At 52.6% G+C, this 19,504-nt stretch overlaps 1 protein-coding gene across 1 annotated transcript; it reads right to left on the bottom strand.

Annotated features, from left to right (window-relative positions):
• Positions 1–510: 510 nt before the first annotated feature.
• SETDB1 (SET domain bifurcated histone lysine methyltransferase 1) lies at positions 511–19,271 on the bottom strand. Its single transcript, XM_062597732.1, has 22 exons — positions 19,135–19,271; positions 17,982–18,204; positions 17,490–17,662; positions 17,013–17,050; positions 16,795–16,894; positions 16,194–16,361; positions 15,669–15,870; positions 14,383–14,456; positions 13,548–13,738; positions 12,561–12,690; positions 12,097–12,235; positions 9,401–9,559; positions 8,071–8,673; positions 7,441–7,557; positions 6,900–7,069; positions 5,359–5,975; positions 4,704–4,732; positions 4,448–4,580; positions 3,950–4,115; positions 3,224–3,435; positions 2,432–2,520; positions 511–1,801 (listed from the first exon to the last, which is right to left on the bottom strand). The coding sequence occupies exons 2-22, from the start codon at positions 18,191–18,193 to the stop codon at positions 1,684–1,686; spliced, it is 3,840 nt and encodes a 1,279-aa protein (XP_062453716.1). The 5' UTR covers positions 18,194–18,204; positions 19,135–19,271; the 3' UTR covers positions 511–1,683.
• Positions 19,272–19,504: the final 233 nt, after the last annotated feature.

The raw sequence follows: 19,504 nt of genomic DNA, 5'->3' as shown, positions 1-19,504 counted from the left end.
TTGCAGTAGAACCGGGGCCAGGGGGGGTGGGTGATGCAGGAATCGAAGACACTTCGCTTAAAAAAAATATATATCTTTTAGCCAGGGTTCACTCTGACTCATTTAAGCCTTTGGACATGCAGGAACAAGTCTTGCAAAAACCAAACCAAACAAAAAAACACTCCCCCCCCCCCACCTGCTAGCGGTGGCGGTGGGGAAAAGGAGCGAGTTTTACTTGTGGAGCCGCTGTTCGGTTTGTGCCACGTCCAGCAGCCGGGCAGGGCTGGAAGGAGGCTGCGCCATCCTCCCCGGCTGCCAGCGCAGGCCCCGCGCCAGCCTCTGCCCTTTCATCCCCGCTGCTTCCCGGATTAGAGTTTGGCTTGACCGATTCCCGGCGGAGGCCGTGCCTAACTGCACCTTCCCTTTGGCACACTTGGAGCAGAGCGGGGAGGGGGGGGGTCTTGCTTTAGGAGTGTATCCGAGCAAGGTGGGAACTGGGGCAGAGCTGATAATGATTGTCTTAACGAGCAGTTTAATTTCTCTGCTTTACTTCCAACAAATTGAGGAGTTAGTGACTGTTTGGTTTGCTATAATGAAAGGAAGGTAACAAAACCAACTGTGGAGCTTTCTGCCCTCCCCTGCCCGTGCACACGTTAACGTGTCTGTGCTGATCTGCCTCCTGAGGACAGTTTTCCTACAACCCTACTCGAAACAAGGGTGAAAGAAGCAGTTAAAAGCTGTTCTTGCAGCACGTTCTGCTGTGAAACCATCTCCGAAGCGTCAGTCAGGCCAGCGAGGCAGGAGCCCGCAGCAGCGGCCGCCTTCCTCCGCCAGGCCGGGTCCTGGGGACGGTCCACGCTGTGACTCAGGTCCCTTCTTGCTGCTAGAGGGTTTTGTTTTCAGCACAGCTGATTGTGGCCGAAAAGCTTGGGTTTCCAAGCAACTTTTTTTTTTTAGAAAACCATACTTTATTGCTTTTTAACAATGAAAAGATTCTTTACACCACCTCGGAGTTGCAGAGAGATGCTTTTTTTCCCCCCCACCTCGAGTCACACGTCACAGCTATAACGCCACGTTGGTCCATACTAGGCCCCCATCCACCAACCTCCCACCCTCCCTGGCTGTTCCCAAAGCCCTGGGGACAGCAACCGCCCCGTCCCAACAGTGAAAAGTGCCCCTGGAGGCTCTGTGAACTGCTTTTACAGGCAGCGAATCAGCACCAACAGTAGCTGCGCAGGGGTTTGTGTCTTGAGTTTAGTGATGAACTTGAGGAGAGCAGGAACAGCGGCATGTCAGCCAGCTCGGGCTCTCCAGTAACAGCTTGCCTTACCTCCTTTCCTGCACTGATGAGGGACAGAGCATCCCCTGGCCCCAGGGCATGGTAAAAGCAAAGCTCAGAGCCTGCAGAGAGCCGGTTTAGCCATCACCTGCCCCCTGCGGCTGTCACACGCCGTGGCAGGGTTAAGCCTCCGGTCCTCGTCCGTCTGCCGCCGTCGTTTTTCCAGTGAACAGGAGAAGTCAAAACCATCACGATTAGCTTCGTAACGGTTACTATTAAACAACATCACCCTCTCCTTAGAAGCAATACTGTACTTTACTCTCATAAAGTGTTGGGCCCGGGCGGGGGTAAGCTCAGATGAGGCCTGCAGTCAGGAGGGATCTGGGATTTTCCCCCTTCGGGGCATTTGGGAAGAGCTGCTGGGCTCACAGCAGCCGCCCTCGGCACTCGATGGCCCCGCAGCAGCACAGCAGCTCTTTGCCTTCCACGCTGCCCACTTCGTAGTTGTAATCCCACGTCAGCTCCGTGCCGGCTCGTATCCTCCTGGGAAGGAAGGACAAGCAGGCAAGTGTCTTGCAAAGCTGATCCCACACGGATGGGGAGAAGAGACCGCTCCAGAAAAAGGAGGTTAAGCCCCTGCTAGCAAAGGACGATGCTTCCGTACAGCCGCGCAGGCAGGTCTGGACAGCACAGCGCAGTCCAGCTTCCCCCGGGGCAAGGGTGAAGCAGCCAGAGCAAGTGCGTGTTTGGCTCCGCAGCGAGCAACGGACAAAGTTCCCCAGTGACTCACTGCTACCAGGCTTCAAAGAGGCGATGCCACACTCAACCCCCCGCCGGCAGGGACCTGTCGCTACCGGGAGCTGCCGGCGAGGTGGACGCTCGCGCTGCTGCCGCATGCGATTCAAAAGGTGCAGGTACCTGCTCAGCGCTTATTTCTCCCCCGAACCCGTTGCAAATAGCAACGGGTAGAGATGTCTTTGTCCACATTTGCCTCCAAACCTCTTGTCTCCCCTCTCGGGCCACTATGAAACTGGGCAGCAGTTACCAGAAGTGGGAAACGCTCACCCACGTGGCCACACGCCGCCTGCCGCGGAGCCGGGCCAAGCCAAGCCCCTGCGAACCGAGGCAGCGGGCGCTGCCCACCCGCCCCGGCCCAAGCGCTCCGCGACTCACTTGCTAGCGAAGAAAGCGACCCAAGGGAAGCGGAGGTCGTGCGTGTCCACGAAAACGTTCTGCACGAACAGGTTCGGGCTGCAGCTATGCTGCAAAGAGACCAGAGAGAAATGCAGTGAGCGAGTTCCTGCGTCGGGAGGGACGCGAACCAGCTGGCAGTGAACACGAGCCTTTTTTAAAACAACAGCATTCCTGATTTGACCGCTGCATCCAGCACAAGCTTGCTGAAACAGGAGCCGCTCCCTCCCTGCGTGACCGGGGATGAGTCACGAGATCCATGCTAGCAAAGGTAACGGTCACTGGAAGGACTGACTTGTCCACACCGCTTACCACATGCCACGGAGCTGGAACAGCTCCCTTCCTTTCTCTTTTTGTGGAGGAATCATCCTGCCTAATTAACTCTTCCCGCTGTTTATCTAGACTCGGGCAAATCACCCCATCCCGAGGCAGCAAAGTCACCCCAAAGGGGTCCCCTTCCCTTCCCAGCTGCCAAGGATACTAAGAGATTCTCCCTTCTTCCCTTATTGCCAGGGCTTCTGTTCCCTGCCTTGCAGCAAGGGGCAAACAGACACGTTTCCTCAGATGAATTGTGAATCACTGGCAAAGCAGTGAACTGCAGACACGAGAGCAGGCAGCAGGATTAGCTTCACCCCATATTATGTTCAAAATCCTGCCTAGATCAGCAGCAAAGAGCTACTTGGGCTCTTCCAAGGAGGTCTCCAAGGCAGCAGAGAGGCTGGCTCCTAACCAGCACCGCACCCCGAACGCCGGCTGCCGAGGGCAGCGACTCACGTTAAGGTACCGGCCCAGGTTCCCTTCCAGTTTGGCGTCAATGATGTAACAGGACTCCTCTCCGTCGTAGAACTGGCGCGTGGTCCTGCGGACGGGCGCGCTCTCGCCCTTGTCGGCCGCTGCCATGTTGGTCGACTTGATGGCGATCCCGTGAGTTGATTTCAGGGCAAAGCCCCGGGTGGATTTCACTGCCACCTGCCTCTTCACGGGACCTGCCGCAACAGAGGAGCCAACGCTGCTGCGATCCCTCTCCGACTCCCCGAGGAGCCCCGCGGCAGTGCCGCCGGAAGGCCCGAGGCACCAGCCCCTTTCCCCACAAAATAAATCCCTTTAGGGACGCTGCTCCTAGCTCAGCTGTAAAACGTCACCCTGGGATGGTCCCTGGGAATCCTCCCAGCTCTCCACTCTACCCAGCAGTGCCTGGACACCCAACAAAACCTGCCTCAAACAGTTGCTCGCTCTCTCTTATATTTCCAAATATCTAGTGCTCGAGGCCTGGCTTTGCGAAGCTGAGTCTCAGACAGGACCCAGGGAAGCTTCAGGCCTTGTCTGTTAGATTTCAGCTCAGAGGCTTTTGGAGCAGGACATGCAACACCCGCAGCTGTGCCCTGCGAACGCGGTCAGCGCCTCGCGGCTCGTGGTTTCTGACCGATTTCGCTGGCTCTGACTTTGCACTTTCTGTTCTCAGCGCTGGTTCCTCCCCTAGCAAAGCGCAGCTGTCCTCACCTGAGCCAGATGAGGGGTATTTCTTGTCATCCACTTCCTCCTCCTCGGAGCCGGAGGAAATGGTCTGGATGTCGTCGCTGTCGTTGGTGGTGCCCGGGGCCTGCCCTGCCGCCACCTGCCCGTTCTCCCCCTCGCTGTCCGTGCTGCTCGACAGGGTCAGCACGTCCTGCAGAAAAGCAGAAACGGCTCCTGAGCGCAGCGGGAGCCTCCTTCCGTCGCTCTCCAAGCGACGCTCAAGGCTCCCCCCCAACTCTTTTCTCAATGGGAACCAAACTGCCCCATTCCTTGGGCTTTCGCAACCAAAACTAGGATTCCCCCTCCAAGAAAGGGCAGCTACAAACTGCCAGCCCTGCCGAGGTGCTCAGCTGGGCACGAAAGCTGCACGTAAAGCACGCGAAGGAAGGTTCGAGGCCTTCGCCAAACCAGTTCTGGGCCGTAAAGCAGAGCCCGGCCCACCTCCTCCAGCCCCTGCCTGAAGCCCAAAGGATCCGTTCTTACGTCCGTGGAGGGCTGCGGGGCGGCAGAGTGCCGTCTGCTCTGGAGCAGGGCGGTTTTGCTCGTCGGCCTCCGGATCCCTTCCAGTTTGGGAGGGCTCGGGTTGTAGCCGTACATCCTTCCCAAGTCGCCGAGCCTGCGGGGCGAGGGCAAGAGCAGGTCACGCTTGCGTCTCCTAGCGCGCCTGTCCGCAGACAAACGGACAACGAGACAAATGTGTAAATAAAACGGCAGGAAAGTACAATTTAAGGGACCTTACCCAGGAAGTTTGTTTGGATCTTCAGGCTCCTGCGGAGAAGAGAACTGTAGATTAAAATCTTTCCCTTTTGAAGCATCACTCAGCCCTCCTGTGAAACTCTCTCAAAACACCAGCCTGGGTGAGAGAAGCAGGCTGTCCCCTCCTCTTAGTTTGGGGTGCTTGGTCTCGAGTGCTCCAAAAGCAGCAAGTTACAACCACAGGTCTCCCACCCTCGCTGTCCCACACACTGGGTCTCCAGGTCCCCTCTCCAGAAGGAAACGGGCAGGGACAACTTCCCCCGCTGTCCCCAACCCTGCCTGAACATCACCTCTTGCTCCCCGTGCCACCTCGGGTAGCCAGCTCGCTCCCCGGGGGCTACACGTGTTCTGTGCAGGCACGTAGTGCCCCAGGGCATGGAGGTGAATGATTCGTGCCACCACTTCCCCCAGGAAGCAGAAGGGCATCTCCCTACCCCAGGGGTAAAGCAGCAAAGGCCACGTAAGCGGGACAGAGGGACAAACACCAACCAGCACCACAGTCCGACCTGGTCGAGGTGTAGAGATAAGAGAGGGGATTCGAGCAAGAGTACGGCTAAGGCACGTTTCTGTGCCTCAGTTTCCCCATCCATAAAGGCAGGGGACAACATTCATCTCCCAGCCCCACAGCCCTCCCTTACATCTTTCTTCGACGCCTTTGACTCTCCGTCCACGTCGCCCAGGCCAGAAGTGGAGGCTTTCTCTCTCTCCCCAGGCAGTTCTGTTTTGCAGGCCTTGGCTTCGCCACCTTCGCTCATCTTGAAGGAGGAGGCGCTGTCGTTGTCCTGGAAGCTGTCAGCCATGCTGTTGGAGCTCAGCCACGAGGCCACTTTGTTCTTGGAAGTTTCCTCGGACACTGGCAGCTTACAGGAGGCGGCTGCTGTCGTCTCATCGTGGCTAACTTGCCGGGTGAGCCCGGAGTCCTTGGAGGCCGTCTCTGACAGCCCGTTCTCCTTCTGGCCCCGGGTCTGCCGTCGCGTGGCGTAGCTGCGCCACACCGAGCTGGTGCTGAAGTCCTCATCCTTGCAGAAGTTCTCATCGGAGCTGTCCTCGTTGGACTCCTCCTGCTCCTCGGTGCCTGTGTTCTCCTCCTCTTCGTCCTTGAGGTCCACTCCGCTGCTGTCAGAAGAGCACTTCGCATCGCTCTCGTAGCCCTCCTTGAAGTTCTCCACGCTCTCGATGTGATCCAGGTTCGCAAAGTATTCATCGCCCATCTCTAACCCCTCTTTGTCAGCAAAGTCATCAGTGAGGATTTTCCCTGGAGGGTGGGAAAGAGAGAACAAGCTGTGAATTTTCCTGCGATAACATTCCTGCCACACAAATTTTTTTCTCCCCAAAGGCTCAGGGAGGAGTAAACAGGGCTGATACTATCTTACCCTAAAGCTGAGCTGGGGAAGGACAACACTGTTACCCTCCCTCAAGTTAATGACAATCTCAAGCATGTGGTGGATCTAAAGTGGGTCCCTGTTAACATCCAGGCTTCCAAGGAGGAAGTCTCTAAACAGCAATTTGAACAGAGCAGTTGCCTTCTCCTCTGAAGACCCTGGCTGGAGGTGAGGGTGTAGCACGGAGGCGGTGTTAAGGGTAAGAAACCAAAGCATAAGAACTCAGGCAGTGCCCACGGTTAGTTTCTTTACAGAGTTAACGCAACCATGCGGTGCAACTTCTGCATTTTGGTGGCCTGTGAGGATGTCTCGGGGCGGGTTTGGTATAAACAGGAAGCAGGTATCTGTCGATTCACCCTCACTGTGCAAAATCAGCTCGGGGGATCTGAGCACTTCTCTCGACACTGGCACTGCAACCACGCCGGTTTCTGCAGCATCTTATTTAATAGTTGGGCAAGGGGCATCAGGCAGGAAATCACAGTGCTGCAAGTTCACAAGCTAGGTTTTAGCTTTCCTGTCCCTTTAACATGCACAGGAAGAGCTTCACACCCATTCTGCTGGGTTTGTGTTTTGCGATAAACAGAGCCAAAGTGTCGGGCCTCGCTCAGGCTTGACACAACTAGGTCTTCTTGATCCTTATTCTCCCGTACCCCCACTCAGGCGAAAGAAACCGGTTTCATAAACGAATACGTGTGACTGCCAAGACGGGCACTGGCTCAGCAAAGACTTTACATGCACAGCACCCATTTTAAAACGAAGAGGTTTCCACCTACTTGTTCAGCAGGGTGAGAGCCTACCTGCGTAGATGCAGACAAAAGAGCCTTTGGCAATATCATCAAGGCAGCGAATGCCCCAGCCTTTGTTCTGGGTCTTGAACAACTGCAGCCGGACTTGGAGCCCGTGTTGGACCAAGCGATTGGTGCACATGTTAATGTTGCACTTGCACCTCTTGTTACACTCGTAAACTCTGAAAGAAGGGAGAACAGCGACAACATTTTTTAAGGACTTCAATTATCTTCCTTTAAAAAAAAGCTACCTCCTAAGATTCAGTGTTGTGCTGGTAATGCTGCAGAGCGACCTGCAGCAGGCTGAGAGCTCAGCAACAGCATTAGCTTAAAGCTTGGCGGAGGAGGGAGAGTGTCAGTGCAGCTGCCAGATAGTACAGTAATGGATGGAAATTCTGGGGAGATCCTGTCTAGGAGTTAGCCAATGAATCAGGAATAGAGGCAAGTTTTCTAGGCTCTGTGTTTAGCTCTAGGAAATAGGCCTGACAGCATCAAAGGCCAACTTTCTGGGGCTCATACTCGCGAGAGGAGGAGACAGCTCAGCTCTACTCACCCTGTCGGGAGGCATTCTTCCAGCCTTTTGTGCTGGTATCCTGAATTGGGGTTGATCTGCCCACCTGGGGTGCAGCCAGTCGCCTGGACTGTCAGCTGGTGACAAGCACATTTCGATCTAGAGACACACACAGAAAAGCCCACCCACGTGCAAAGGTTAGTTTTACACACTCGTGTGGCGGGAAGGAAAAGAAGTCGCATCTTTCTGCATGTATATATGAGGAAAGACAAGCACACAGGACTCAGCCCAGAGTCAAACCTGGACCGACCAGGGCTGGGTGGGCACAAAGTCCACAGCAAGTCTTGAACCACCCCCAAGGAAGAGCTTTTGCACAACGCAGCTTTAAAACAGCAGAACCAGCTGCTGTGGAGCACGGTGAAGACCAAAAACACAAAGAGTGGAGAAACATTAAACACTAGACAATTCAGCATAGTAAGAGCTCAGCTTTGCCGTGATGGCAGGAGGGATAGTGGTGACATTCACCATACAGTGAACACAGCTTACTGGGAGGCTGAAGGCATCAAGCAAGATCTCCTCACCAAATACCACAGAGTTTATTCAGCTGAGCCAGACACAGGTTGTTATCAGGGCAGGCAGTGCAGACACTGCAGCCCGCAAGGAGTCACCTACTTGTCTCTGCAGCCGTCTTTACAGTCGCAGCCCACGAGGAACTCCCAGCTGGTGTTGATGTAAACCCCTTTGCCTGGGATGCGCTCTTTGCTGTAGGCCACCTGCGGAGGCGGGGTGTTATCGATCTCATTGACACAGGACAGGGGCACATCCTCCTTGCCCTTTGTAATGTCCGCGATGTAGTAGTAGGGTTTGTAGGGCTGGAACTTGCGATCCACCAGCACGTAGGGGTCCAGGCAGAACATTTCCAGGAAAAGGAAGTCACAATCTGTCTCGAAAAGGTACCGTTCGATCTCCTGCATGGTTCGCAGGCACAGCCCGCACGGCGTCTTGTAGATGACGTGGAAGCCCATCTTGCGGTTAACCCGGCGGCGGGCCGTCATCCGTCGGAAGTCATAGAGCAGCGGGATGAGCAGGGGGTTCTTGCTGCGGTACTGATCGCTGCGGATGGGGCGGACACGGGACAGGCAGGTGTAGCTGCAGACGTGTGGCAAGTAGAAGAGTTTCTCCAGCGGGGCTCGGTAGGAGGGCTCGCTGGGGACGCGGTCCATCATGCCGTGGAAGGCCTGCGCTGCACCAGTGCCCGCCTGGCCGCTGGGGAACCTGTGACAGGAAAAGAGATACACAGACCCCTTCAGTTTGGGAAGGGCAGCACTTTTGCCTAGATCTTCAAGGGGATTCAGGCACCTAATTCCTCTTAAAGCTGCTGCTAGACACACACTGAGACACCTTGCTGCGTTTGCCACTTGGTCCAACTTGCCACAAGCTCCAGCATCCCCCTGGAAGCAGGGCAAAGCAGTCCAGTGGGGGTGTTACCATCAGCAGAGGACAAATAAAACTCCCAAACTAGAACTAGGGAAGCAGAGACAAATTGGTTGTGGTCTCAGAAGAGGGACCAACATCTTCTTGGGCTAGGGATTGCTTGCCACAAACACCACTGCTGTGGAAAAGCCAACTGCAGATTTACATTATTACCAGTTTCTCCATAGCCCCAGAGAGCTTATAGAAACAGGAGCCCTCTAAAAACAAGCAGGTTCAGAGGCTCTGGTGAGGACCCCACTGAGCTAAACACTGTTCAGAACTGATAAGAAACTCTTCAAGCTCAAGCCAACAGCAAAACGTAACCGTTGTTTGGGAGGGAGAACAAAGTAAGAGCAGGATAAACGCTCCAAAGCGGACAAGCTGCCAATAAAGATGTTCAGTCCGTAACGCAGCAGACCTGCACCTAAACAACCCAGTCCCAAATCTCTATGAGCAGCCCAAGCTCTCCCAAGGGCCGGGGACTTCGCTGCACTCACGTTAAGAGCAAACCAGCCAAGGCTTCGCTTACCGATGCTGCTGGGACGCGCCAGTCCTTCCCGCAGGCGGCGTATCGCTTAGCACAGGTGAAGCGGGTGAGGACTGCCCAGATCCCACCGAGCCAGGACGGAAGGAAGTGCTCTTCTTGGCCACTTGCTTTCTAGACTGGGCCAGCTGGCTGTCGGAGCCTCTGCGCAAGGGAAGAAGCGGGGAGGTGATTCGCAAGATGTACGCGTTCGCACAAGGATTGAGACAGGCCGAGGCAGCCAAAATGAGCCTCCCCCGTGAGAGTCAGCAACAGTCCTCCATCCAAGACACCAAGAAAAACCAAGACCTTTCCTCAAAGCAGTGAAAATCAGCTCGTCTCTGACTGCTCGCGCTATAGTGACCCTGCAACAGTCCCAAACAAAAGCCAGAGCACAGCTACGTTCAGAAGCGACGTCGGACACAGTGCTGTTTATTTAGAGGTGAGGCAAAGGCAGGTGAGAGCGGGAGCAGCGAGGACATCCGAGGCCTTCACTTCAGGAACCTGGACGAAGCAGGACACAGTCCCCGTAGCCGAAACGGGAGCTTACGGGCTCAGTCAGTGCTACGGTACAGAGCAGTGGGAGGAATAAGGAATACAGAGGACTCTCTTGTCCGTACCAAGTAACAAGATAAGATTATACGAGGGAATGTAATAATATCACTGACAGAAGGGCTGCGAGGGACTCCAAACACCTCTGCAGACCAATACACAACATCGGGAAGGCGGGAGGCACTTGGAGGACAGTAGTGCTCACACTCCTAGAAAACAGTGGTGGAGGTTTCCAGTCCATTTATACGGATTAAACAAAAAACATCCCACACCAGCCGCTGGTTTTCAAACAAGCGGAGTGACGCTGTTTTTTCAGGGCAGAAAGGGAAGAGGCAGGGAGAGCAGGAAGGAGGGTAATACTTTCTGCACGTCTGCCCTCAAAGCAAGGCATTAAAAACACATTTCATGGATTCAACAGTAGGAGAAAAATGCTTCTGTCAACAGGCTTTAAACAGCCAGAAATGGCTGTGAGCAGTCCCTGGCACCATACAAAAACCTGGAGGTGAAAGACTACAGAGGGAAGAGAACCAGGCCTTCCTCAGAGTAAACAAGACACCGGAGTGAAGAAAACATTCTCTCGAGTTTTAATAATCTAAAAACAACGTATTTTTAACCCAACAGCATCCTTTGGGACAGCAGCAACATGGATAGAGTATGCTGCCTTCAGTCAATGTTAAAAACACTGTTGTCTTTAAGCAGTTTGCTACTTAGTGGCAGGGCAGGGAAATGGCTGTAGCGTAAGCTCTGTATCTGCTTATATTTGATCTGACAACAGGATCCTAAAGTTACAGCCCCAACGGAGGGTGAGGGGGGTGGGGAAAGTGCTTCTTAAAACCACTGCAAAGACTGTTAAACGGAGAAGGAGAGATAAGGCAGTCGCGAGCCTGCAGGCTGGCAGACCACAGCAGTCCGACTTCAGTGTCCACGTGCTATGTTATCGCCCACCCTTCCTACGCCCTGGACAGCTCGGGGTGCCCTAGTGTTAGAGAAACAGTCAAATTCCTCCTCTGCTCACAGACAGGGCCCTAGACTGATGGCCGAGGAACCAGCATTGCATTTCTCACGCTGGAACAGACCTCCTTCAGCATCGGGCCTCTCTTCTGGGCTACAGAGGAGACAAGGAGCAAGACTACCACGTGGATTCTCCAGTCTTGGTCAGAATGGCACAGAAGGAACATTTTCTACTTGGCTCCTGGGGAGGAAGGGGTCATATTGAACTGCTACTTAGAGAACCCAGTCCTGAGAATGGAAGCTGGGGGCAGAAGGGCCGTTACACCTAGAAGGAATCTGGTGAATAGAGCTTCACCCACTGCACAGGTTCATTACAGCTGGGACACCTCCTTTCTCCCTTTTGCCCGTGCAGCAAAGTACAGTCACAGCAGAAGACATGCTGGCAGGGGACCAGACGTCCATAAACTCGGATGGGAAATCCACACTGGTGACAAAAATGAACAGGGAGAGCATCTCTCTCCCTTAAGAAGTTATTAAAGTCCCAGAGCACATGCTCAGGTACCCTGGTGTTCTCGAACACACTCTCTTCGTCCCAAGGCTGAGTTCCTCTCACATCCAGGCCTCCTTCGGCACTAGCCCGCACCTCCGAGAGCATCCCACTCGGGCCCCCGGCGGCAGGAGGCACGTGTGCGACTTGGCTGTAGCTTAGCTTTATCAGATTTGGTCCGTGACCACCAAGACCAACCACTGATCCTGAGTTCTCAGGGCCTGGCAAGTCACTGAGGTCCGTGAGCAGGTCAGTCCAAGCGGAGGAATGCAAGGCAGCCGGGGGCCAGTGCCTGGATCGTGACACGAGGGAGCAATTCAGATTTTTGGAAGAGAAGTAGCAAACTGTCTAACTCGGAAATACATCAAGTGTGAAGCTTTAGCCCTAGGCAAGGACAGTGCATCTGGCTCAAGGGGTGTGGGACTGTCAGCTCTCCCACCCTCAGTTACTCATCCAGCAGCCTTATCTACAGTTTCCCCCAGAAGCATGACTAAAAACTATTTGTGTAACCAGGAAGCAAGCCTAGTCATGGAGGAAACCTGCACCTGAGGATTCCTCTACATGGAAAGGGTGGAGCCTGAAAGAGCTGAGTGCTGGAGATGAAATGTAAAGGAGTTAATGGCACAAGCAGAAAATTCACTGAAGTACTTACTCCATCTCAGCAGGCTGCGGGGAAGCGGACCGTGCAGCCAGCGAGGCTGCCTGCATTTGCTCTAGAGGTTTGTACTGGGTACCAGCTCCTGTTAAATCTTGTGTATATTGTACTACAGGCCCTTTGCTCCTGACAGCACCTAGTGGAGAATGGGAAACAAACAGAACATCAACAAAAGTCCCTGCATCAACCAAAGTTTGTTGTGCCAGCCACAAAATATTGGTTCAGTCTCTGAAGCTAATTAAAACTAAGCTATCTGCTGAACTCTGAATCACAGCTGATCACCCCAAACAGATTCTGGCCACTTCACATAACTGCTCTCTAGTTTTGTTGCATCATATTTACACCAGTTGATAAAGGTCACAGTAAATCTTAGATCTCCAGAAGTTTTGCTAAAAAAAAAAAAGAAAAAAGAAAAAAGAATATTTGACTTCTACAACACTGAAAAGAAAGATACCACATACCGACATTAGGACGAGTCCTCGCTTGTCCACTTTGCTTCTTCTCTTGGGTGGAGGCTGTGGAGGTTTTCATGCTGAACATGGGCTCAAGGCGCGTGGAACCCCGGTAAATCCACTCACAGCGTTTGTCATCCTGCAGCAGAGAAGAACGCAATGCTCACAGCATCCACAGCAAGAGCTTGCAGAGGCAAAGCGTGGAACTGGGAGAGAACAATGATGCTTTTACAGGAGGCAGAATTAAACAGAGAGGGGGGAAGGCATTTGCCTGAAGGCTCATGTAAGACTGTGCAGCCAAAGGAGGACAGAGGCAGCAAGTAATTCAATACATCCAAGGGAACACTAAATACAAACCCAGCTGCACCTCCAGGCTAGAAAGAGGCACCACACCAAGACCCCCAAACTTCAAATCTGCTTCTATTCTCAGCACAACTCACTAACAGGGCGCTGTTGGCGAAACCAAGTTCCCTTGGGACACAAACTCACTCCTCTGCACAAACAGCATCTCCTCGAGGACACTGAGGTGAAGTTTGCAAACGCATGTCCTCCTCAACCCTAGTGGCTGCGCAGTTATCTAGACAGGAAAGGAGCCAAACGAGGTCAGATAGTGAACAAGTTTGTTCCCTTTCTACAATCTATAGAATTTGAGCAAGCAGATTATCACAGCAACTTCTGCTCAGTTTCTCTGCTGTTTCTCACACCAGTACTTCTACTTGGACAGAAGACATTGCTAAGAGCAGTTTACAGCAATGAAGGAACCGGGACAGAATCACCTGCAAAAGATGGATTTTGTTTCTTGTTCATCTATTACTTACACATTTTGCTCCTACACTTTCAAGTTTTACGGCACAATGCTTTTGAAACTTTTATCATGCAAATGGAAAAGTCTCACCTTCACACAGATGCATACTAAGCAAAACACCTCCTTGCTCCAAGTTTCTGTCTGACACTAGCAAGGAAACTGGATTAGAGGGAGAAGGAAAGCTGCCATACCAGAAAGAGGATTTTGACCAGGCTGCCATCCACTTCTTCCACTCTAGATTTCCACCAGGTCCCTTCCCACTCTGTTTTGATCAGCTGGCCATTCTTCAGCAGTACCATGGGACGGTTCGGGTAGGCTGTGATGTACTCCTCGATGAAATCGCGACAGGACACATCCTCTATATCTTCCCAAGTCTTTTTAACTGTTCAGAAAGGGGTAAAGGGGAGAAAAAAAGGAGGATAGATTTTTTTTTTCTCTTTTGAAATGAAGAACACAGTTGATTCTTTTTTAAAGAGATCCCCACATGGATTTTTTCATAAGACCAGTCAAACAGGTGAGTGCAACAGCCTCCAAATATATCACATGCCCAGAAAGTTTTATAGAAGCGCATCCTGTTACTGCAGTACTAATCCTGCTTAGGCTCATTCTTATCTTTGATCACCCCTGCCTGCCACGTGACACACACACATCCAGTGCTCCTGGGGCCATCCATGCCTGCACTGGGGCTCTAACACTCAGAAACCCTAGCTTTTCTATGCTCCTAAACTAGGGTCAGAAGAAAAAAGCATCACTGCTTAGCTTGACCTCCTAAAGCCTGCCCTGCTCGAGCAGCAGGGCTTCGGCAGAGCCATCTTAACACATCCAGAGTACAAGGAGCCACAGCACATTCACTCTGCAAGTAAAAAGCTGCTATTTCCTCCAGCTTCATAAGCAAAGCTGGTCTTTCCAGGCACAGCACTAAAATGGGACATTCATAAGACCCACTGGAGTCAAGTTCTCTCTTATACCCAAAGCCTCTCCAAATAATTTCTGTGTTAGGATACAGGAGGGACAGAGATCACTCACGCGGCCTGCAGATCGGGTACAACTCCCACTCCTTGACGTATGAAGCATAGCCATCGTCAAAGAAGATCAGGAACCTGCAGCACAGCAGAGAACAAGTGTTGGAAGTTGTAATTAGAAATGAGAGAGAACCTCCCTCCTTGTTCTGCCCATCACAAAGGCACCCTGAGACAGGATGAACAAAGACAGAAAGAAGCTGTCATCTCTGCCAGGAGCTTTCGAGTACTGCCATTTCCCCAGGTCATTTCAGAACAGCTCTCCCCCAGCCCTGAGCTATCTCTGTGCTCCTGAAGATCACAAGAGGCTGCCCAAAGGCTCCCCAGCAGCACAGCACAGCCAGGACCCGGCTCCAGATTCCAACAGGAGCTAAGGGAAAAGGAAAGGCAGTTTAGGTGCTCCTAATCTCCGCAAGTAAAGATATTTTTGGAGCATTTGGGACAGAGCAGCAGCAGAGATATCATGCCATGACCCAGACAGCACCCCGAGCAGACGACTAGAGGACACCTCTAGTGCTCCACCTGCAGACAGGCAGCGAGCATGAAAGAGGCCCCAGCGCCTGCAGGGGGCAAGGAGCTCTAACAACAGGTGTACCCCCAAGGTACCCCGTGGGCACCCACTTAGCGCAACTCGCTTGTGAATAACAGCTTTAGGATATGGCACCTCAGGAAGGTCACATTACAGGAGATCAGCGTTACAGTCAGTCCAGCCAGCAGGAGTTCATTTGTGGCTAATAAATGCAGTTCATTTTCAGTTATTAACCACTTATCAGATAGAGCTTTACACAATTAGGCGTTTATTGCAGAGCCACATTTGAACCAAGAAGGGTGACTATACCCTCCGTGAATCTTCTCAGAAAGACCACAAGCCTAAACCACAACACTGAAGAAGCCCTGCCTCCTTATTTACATGAAAGCCAAGAGACTGCCTTAGACCTGCTGGGTTTTTTTTTTTTCCTTAAGGGCTTTGGCAATGTTGTTGGCACTGAACATTTCTAGGGCTTGTATTTCCTAATGCCATGTTTTATGCCTTGAGCGGTGCAGTCTTACGTTTGTGTGATAATTTGAAGGAATTACCAGATATAATTTCTAACTCAGGGATATGAGTAATAGAATCGAAGCTCCACCCAGGGCATTCTTAGATAAGAAAAGCTTAAGAAACAATATTGAGAACTAGGTCCCCGGATATGGGAGAAAAAAATTTAGCCCTCACAACAGCAAATTACTTTTGTTTGTTTGTTTTTGTTGTTTTTTTAAGGTAGGAGTACATCATGATGGAGGAGAATTAAATACCTGTCTTTATTCTTTACGTTTGGGGTTTCAGCCACAATGCCAGCATAGAGCCAGACCTGATTCCCATCTTTGTATTTTGCCACAACCCTGCTCCCAACGTAGTGTTTTTCAGGCGAGGGGTGATAGTCGTAAGCAATGTGATTGCCAGAGAGCAAGCTCTTCCCTTTATTGTCAAATTTCACTTTGTACTTCTTACCAGCACCTGAAAGACATTTTTAACAGGGCAAGATCAATAAAAAGCAAGTGTTTTCACACAAAAAATCCAATACCACATACACCACTTTATGATCCAAGTTCAGAGCGGAATTGAAAGCCTTTCAGAAATTAGTTTGGAAGGTAAGTTAAGGAGAGGTGTTACTTTCACCACATCATGCAAGTGCCCAGTGCTTTTCACTGTTCCTCTTTTCAGGTGGCACGAGGTGCTCTAACACTGTGGGGATGTGCTGAAAGCCTCATCAACGCCAGTCACCCAAAATCTCGTGAAAGCCACAAGCACCACGACACAGCAGCAAGCGCGGGACGTACCGACTGTCTGGATTGCAATCAGCGTCCCTTTGTGCCACGTCTTCGTTCTCTTCTTGCCCAGGATCCTCATGCCGACCTTCAGGTCACCATCGTTGCTGAGGTCGCTCCCAGCAGCAGCAGACCCCACAGGCTGGAGCGTGCCAGGAGTCTGCTGAGGGGTCTGTCCGTCTACTCAGAGAACAATAACCAGAAAACGAGTTAAAAATTGCTCAAAAATTCACTCTTACGTACACAATACGAAGAATGTCTGTCAGACTTCAGACAGGCAGTGTTCTTGTTTTCTTTTACCTTAACCAGCCTAAGCACCTCAGCTTTAGTGGACAGAATAATCAGGGGTAAAGTTTAACAGCGTGAGAAAGCTTTCATGTTATGGAAACTGTCATTTACGTTTGCTTTTGGAAAGAGTTTAAAGAATTTGGGATCAGTGCAACCCAATGTGACTTTCCAGCAGGGAAGTCCCTCAGAAAATCTGAAGTCTTCCCATTATTTTCTTTTCCAGAAAGAAAAACTAACAAGCCTAAGGTTCAGAGAGGACCGGGATTAGGACATGCAGGAGCATCAGTCCATTCCTGTTAGCCCCAGGAAGCTCTTGCACACTGACCTTTTTGTGTATCCTGGGCATTTGTTTTCTTGTTCACAGCATCCATAAATTTCTGAACATCTTGGGCAGACTTTCTCATTGCAGCCATGGCTTCCCGCAGCTGAAGAGAAGGAAAGATAGAAGAAATATAAAGAACCTTTTTTGCACCAAACATCATCAAGAGCTCCAGTAAAACCCCACTGCAGGAGTGTACTACAATCAGGTTTTTTCCAACTCACCAAAGTCTGATCCTTTGCGATTCTGGGACTAGTGTCACCTATGTTTAACAAGGGAAAAAAAAAAAAAGTTTAAAACCTCCTGGAGAGGAAATGAAGCAAGAGAGAACAGAGAAAAGCATCCATGCAAGAGCCTTCTCTGCCCTTGTGTCCCTGTCAGAAAATCCACTCAAGTAAGGCCACACTTTCTAGGTGCATGACCTGCTTCACAGGCAGCTTCCCCAGAGCAAAGGCAGCATTTGAGGGGATAACGATCACTCAGATGGAAAAGGGGAAAGGTCCCAGCTTGGCACCTGAACTAACCTTAGCTCTAGGAGCTGTGAAATAGTTAGAGACCCAGGCACATCACACAAGAGGTGACGCTCCTCACATAAGCCAAGGGCATTGCCTATCTGATCCGCTCATTCCCTTCCTTCTCTGGGACACACTCATATCTCCATCCCTCCCCTCAGCACCCTGCAACATAATGGGATACAGAACTGTGCTTCCAGCCTGAATCGATGCTCATGACATCATCATCGTCCTCATCTGGGATCTCGATCACTTCCATGGCCTTGGCAGTCAAGTCCTCATCCTCAGAACTGCTCTCACGATACTGGAGGCCCAGCTTGGAGTACAGATCTTTTACCAGTATCTCACATTTATCAATGGCTCTGGGGCAATAAAAGAGGGGCAAAGAAAGGAAAAGACAAGGTGAGTCCAGCTGTACATCCCACAATACTGCAGAAACAAATAGGCACCACTGGGGAGTTGCTAATTAAATACAACCTTCAGGAGTCAAAGCCACAGAACAGGAATTTTAATTAATCCTTCAAGGACCACATATAAGTGAGCTGACACAAAGCCAGCGTCACTCCACATGGACAGGAAACGGGCAGCGCTCAAAGCATCGGATGCTGCCACCTGATCTCCTCCTCCTCTGCTCTCTGAGACTTGACTCAGACACGCAGCTGCAATTCCAAGTGCACCCACCTCGAAGCATCGTCAAAGAGCCGGTCGACATGAGCCACCTCCTCTTCCTTCTGTTTCACGCACTTCTCCAGCTCCTCCAGTTGCTGCTTCCTCTGCTTCACACACTCAAACTTCTCCAGCTCTTCATCGATGATGTCCTGGAGCTCCTCCATGGAGATGCCCAGCTCCTCCATGACTTCTTGCTGCAGCTCTTTGATCTCCTGGGAATCCATTTCTGCTGTGCCTGAAGCCACAAAGAGGTGAGAAAAGCCCAGCAAGACCCTACAGCTCTATCATGCCCCTCCCCAAGACACAGCCTTCCCAACAGCGTAAACCTCACTTTTAAGAGCTGATTAGGAAGATCATGTCATATATTCCAATTTCCCCACAGCCCCCATTTCCTCATCTCCCGCCTGCACCATCTTCGCTCTAGAGCCTTCATCACACCTAGCTCCTGCCCAACAGCCCTCAGTGTCACCCCCAGCACAGTACCTTGCTCCTCCCCCCATCAGTCCTTCAGCCACCAACACCCCAGCCCCATAACCCCCCACTCTAACACCCTCTCACCCCACAGCTGCCCTACATCCACAAATACCTGTCAACCCCCAGCTGCTGACACTCTCTGCCCCCCAGCCTCCCACCCTAACACCAATACTCCCCACCCTCTCACCCCCTCCTCACCCTAAACATCTCCCCACACTCTCCAACTTCCCTCACACCAACAACCCCCACAGAACAGCCTCTTTCTCGCCACCCAATATCCCCCCAACAACCCCACAATTCCCTCATACCAGTACCCCTTGCCCCACAGCCCCCCTCCTTGCCTCCAAAAGTCCCTCCATCGCCTCCAATACCCCTCAGGCCAACAGCCCCAGCCCCACAGCTCCCTTCCTGCCCACTAATATCCCCCACATCAAAACCCTCTGCCCCCTAGCCCCCTCCTTGCCCCCTAATAACCCCACCACCACCCCCAGGGGCCCTCACCCAGACTCTCCTTGCCCCCCAGCCCCCCTTACTCTCCATATTGCCTCACCACCCCCACTCCAGCGCCCCCAGCCCCTTCCCTGCCTCCCACATCCGCTCCCAGCCCCATAACACGCCTCAGCCCGATGCCCCCCGCCCCACAGCCCCCTCCTTGCCCCCAGCATCGCTTTCTGCGCCCGGCCGCGCTCACCTCGCCCCTAAGGCCCGGGGCTGGCCGCGACCCCGGTTACTGGGAGCAGGCAGAGAAGGGGGGGGGGGGCGCCAAGGCGGACGTCATTCGCCGTCACTTCCGGTAACGGCAGCCCGAGGAGCCCAATTCTCCCCCTCTGCCCGGCACGGCGAAAAGACTGGACAGAGCGCATGCGCATGGGGCGTGCCGCCGCTTGCCCCCCCGCGGCTTGCGGGCGGACCAAGGCGCATGCGCGAGGGGCGGTGTTGGGGGGGGCTTTTAAAGGGGCAGCGCCCAGAGAAGGGGGGCGAGTGCTGCCCCCTGGAGGCGGGGCAGGAGCTGCAGGGTCCGGCATGGGCGGGGAGGGTACTGGGGGGCTGCGGGGCAATGG

The sequence above is a fragment of the Rhea pennata genome, chromosome 31 (assembly GCF_028389875.1).
Source record: "Rhea pennata isolate bPtePen1 chromosome 31, bPtePen1.pri, whole genome shotgun sequence".
Lineage (NCBI taxonomy): Eukaryota > Metazoa > Chordata > Aves > Rheiformes > Rheidae > Rhea > Rhea pennata.
This window is presented reverse-complemented; position numbering and strand designations above follow the sequence as displayed.

Excerpts from the sequence above, each read along its gene's own strand:
- SETDB1 (XM_062597732.1), bottom strand. The coding sequence starts at position 18,193 with ATGGATTCCCAGGAGATCAAAGAGCTGCAGCAAGAAGTCATGGAGGAG. Across the intron at positions 14,457-15,668 it reads AACGTAAAGAATAAAGACAG|GTTCCTGATCTTCTTTGACG; the intron begins GTATTTAATTCT and ends GCTGTGCTGCAG. Across the intron at positions 1,802-2,431 it reads GTCGCTTTCTTCGCTAGCAA|GAGGATACGAGCCGGCACGG; the intron begins GTGAGTCGCGGA and ends CTTCCTTCCCAG.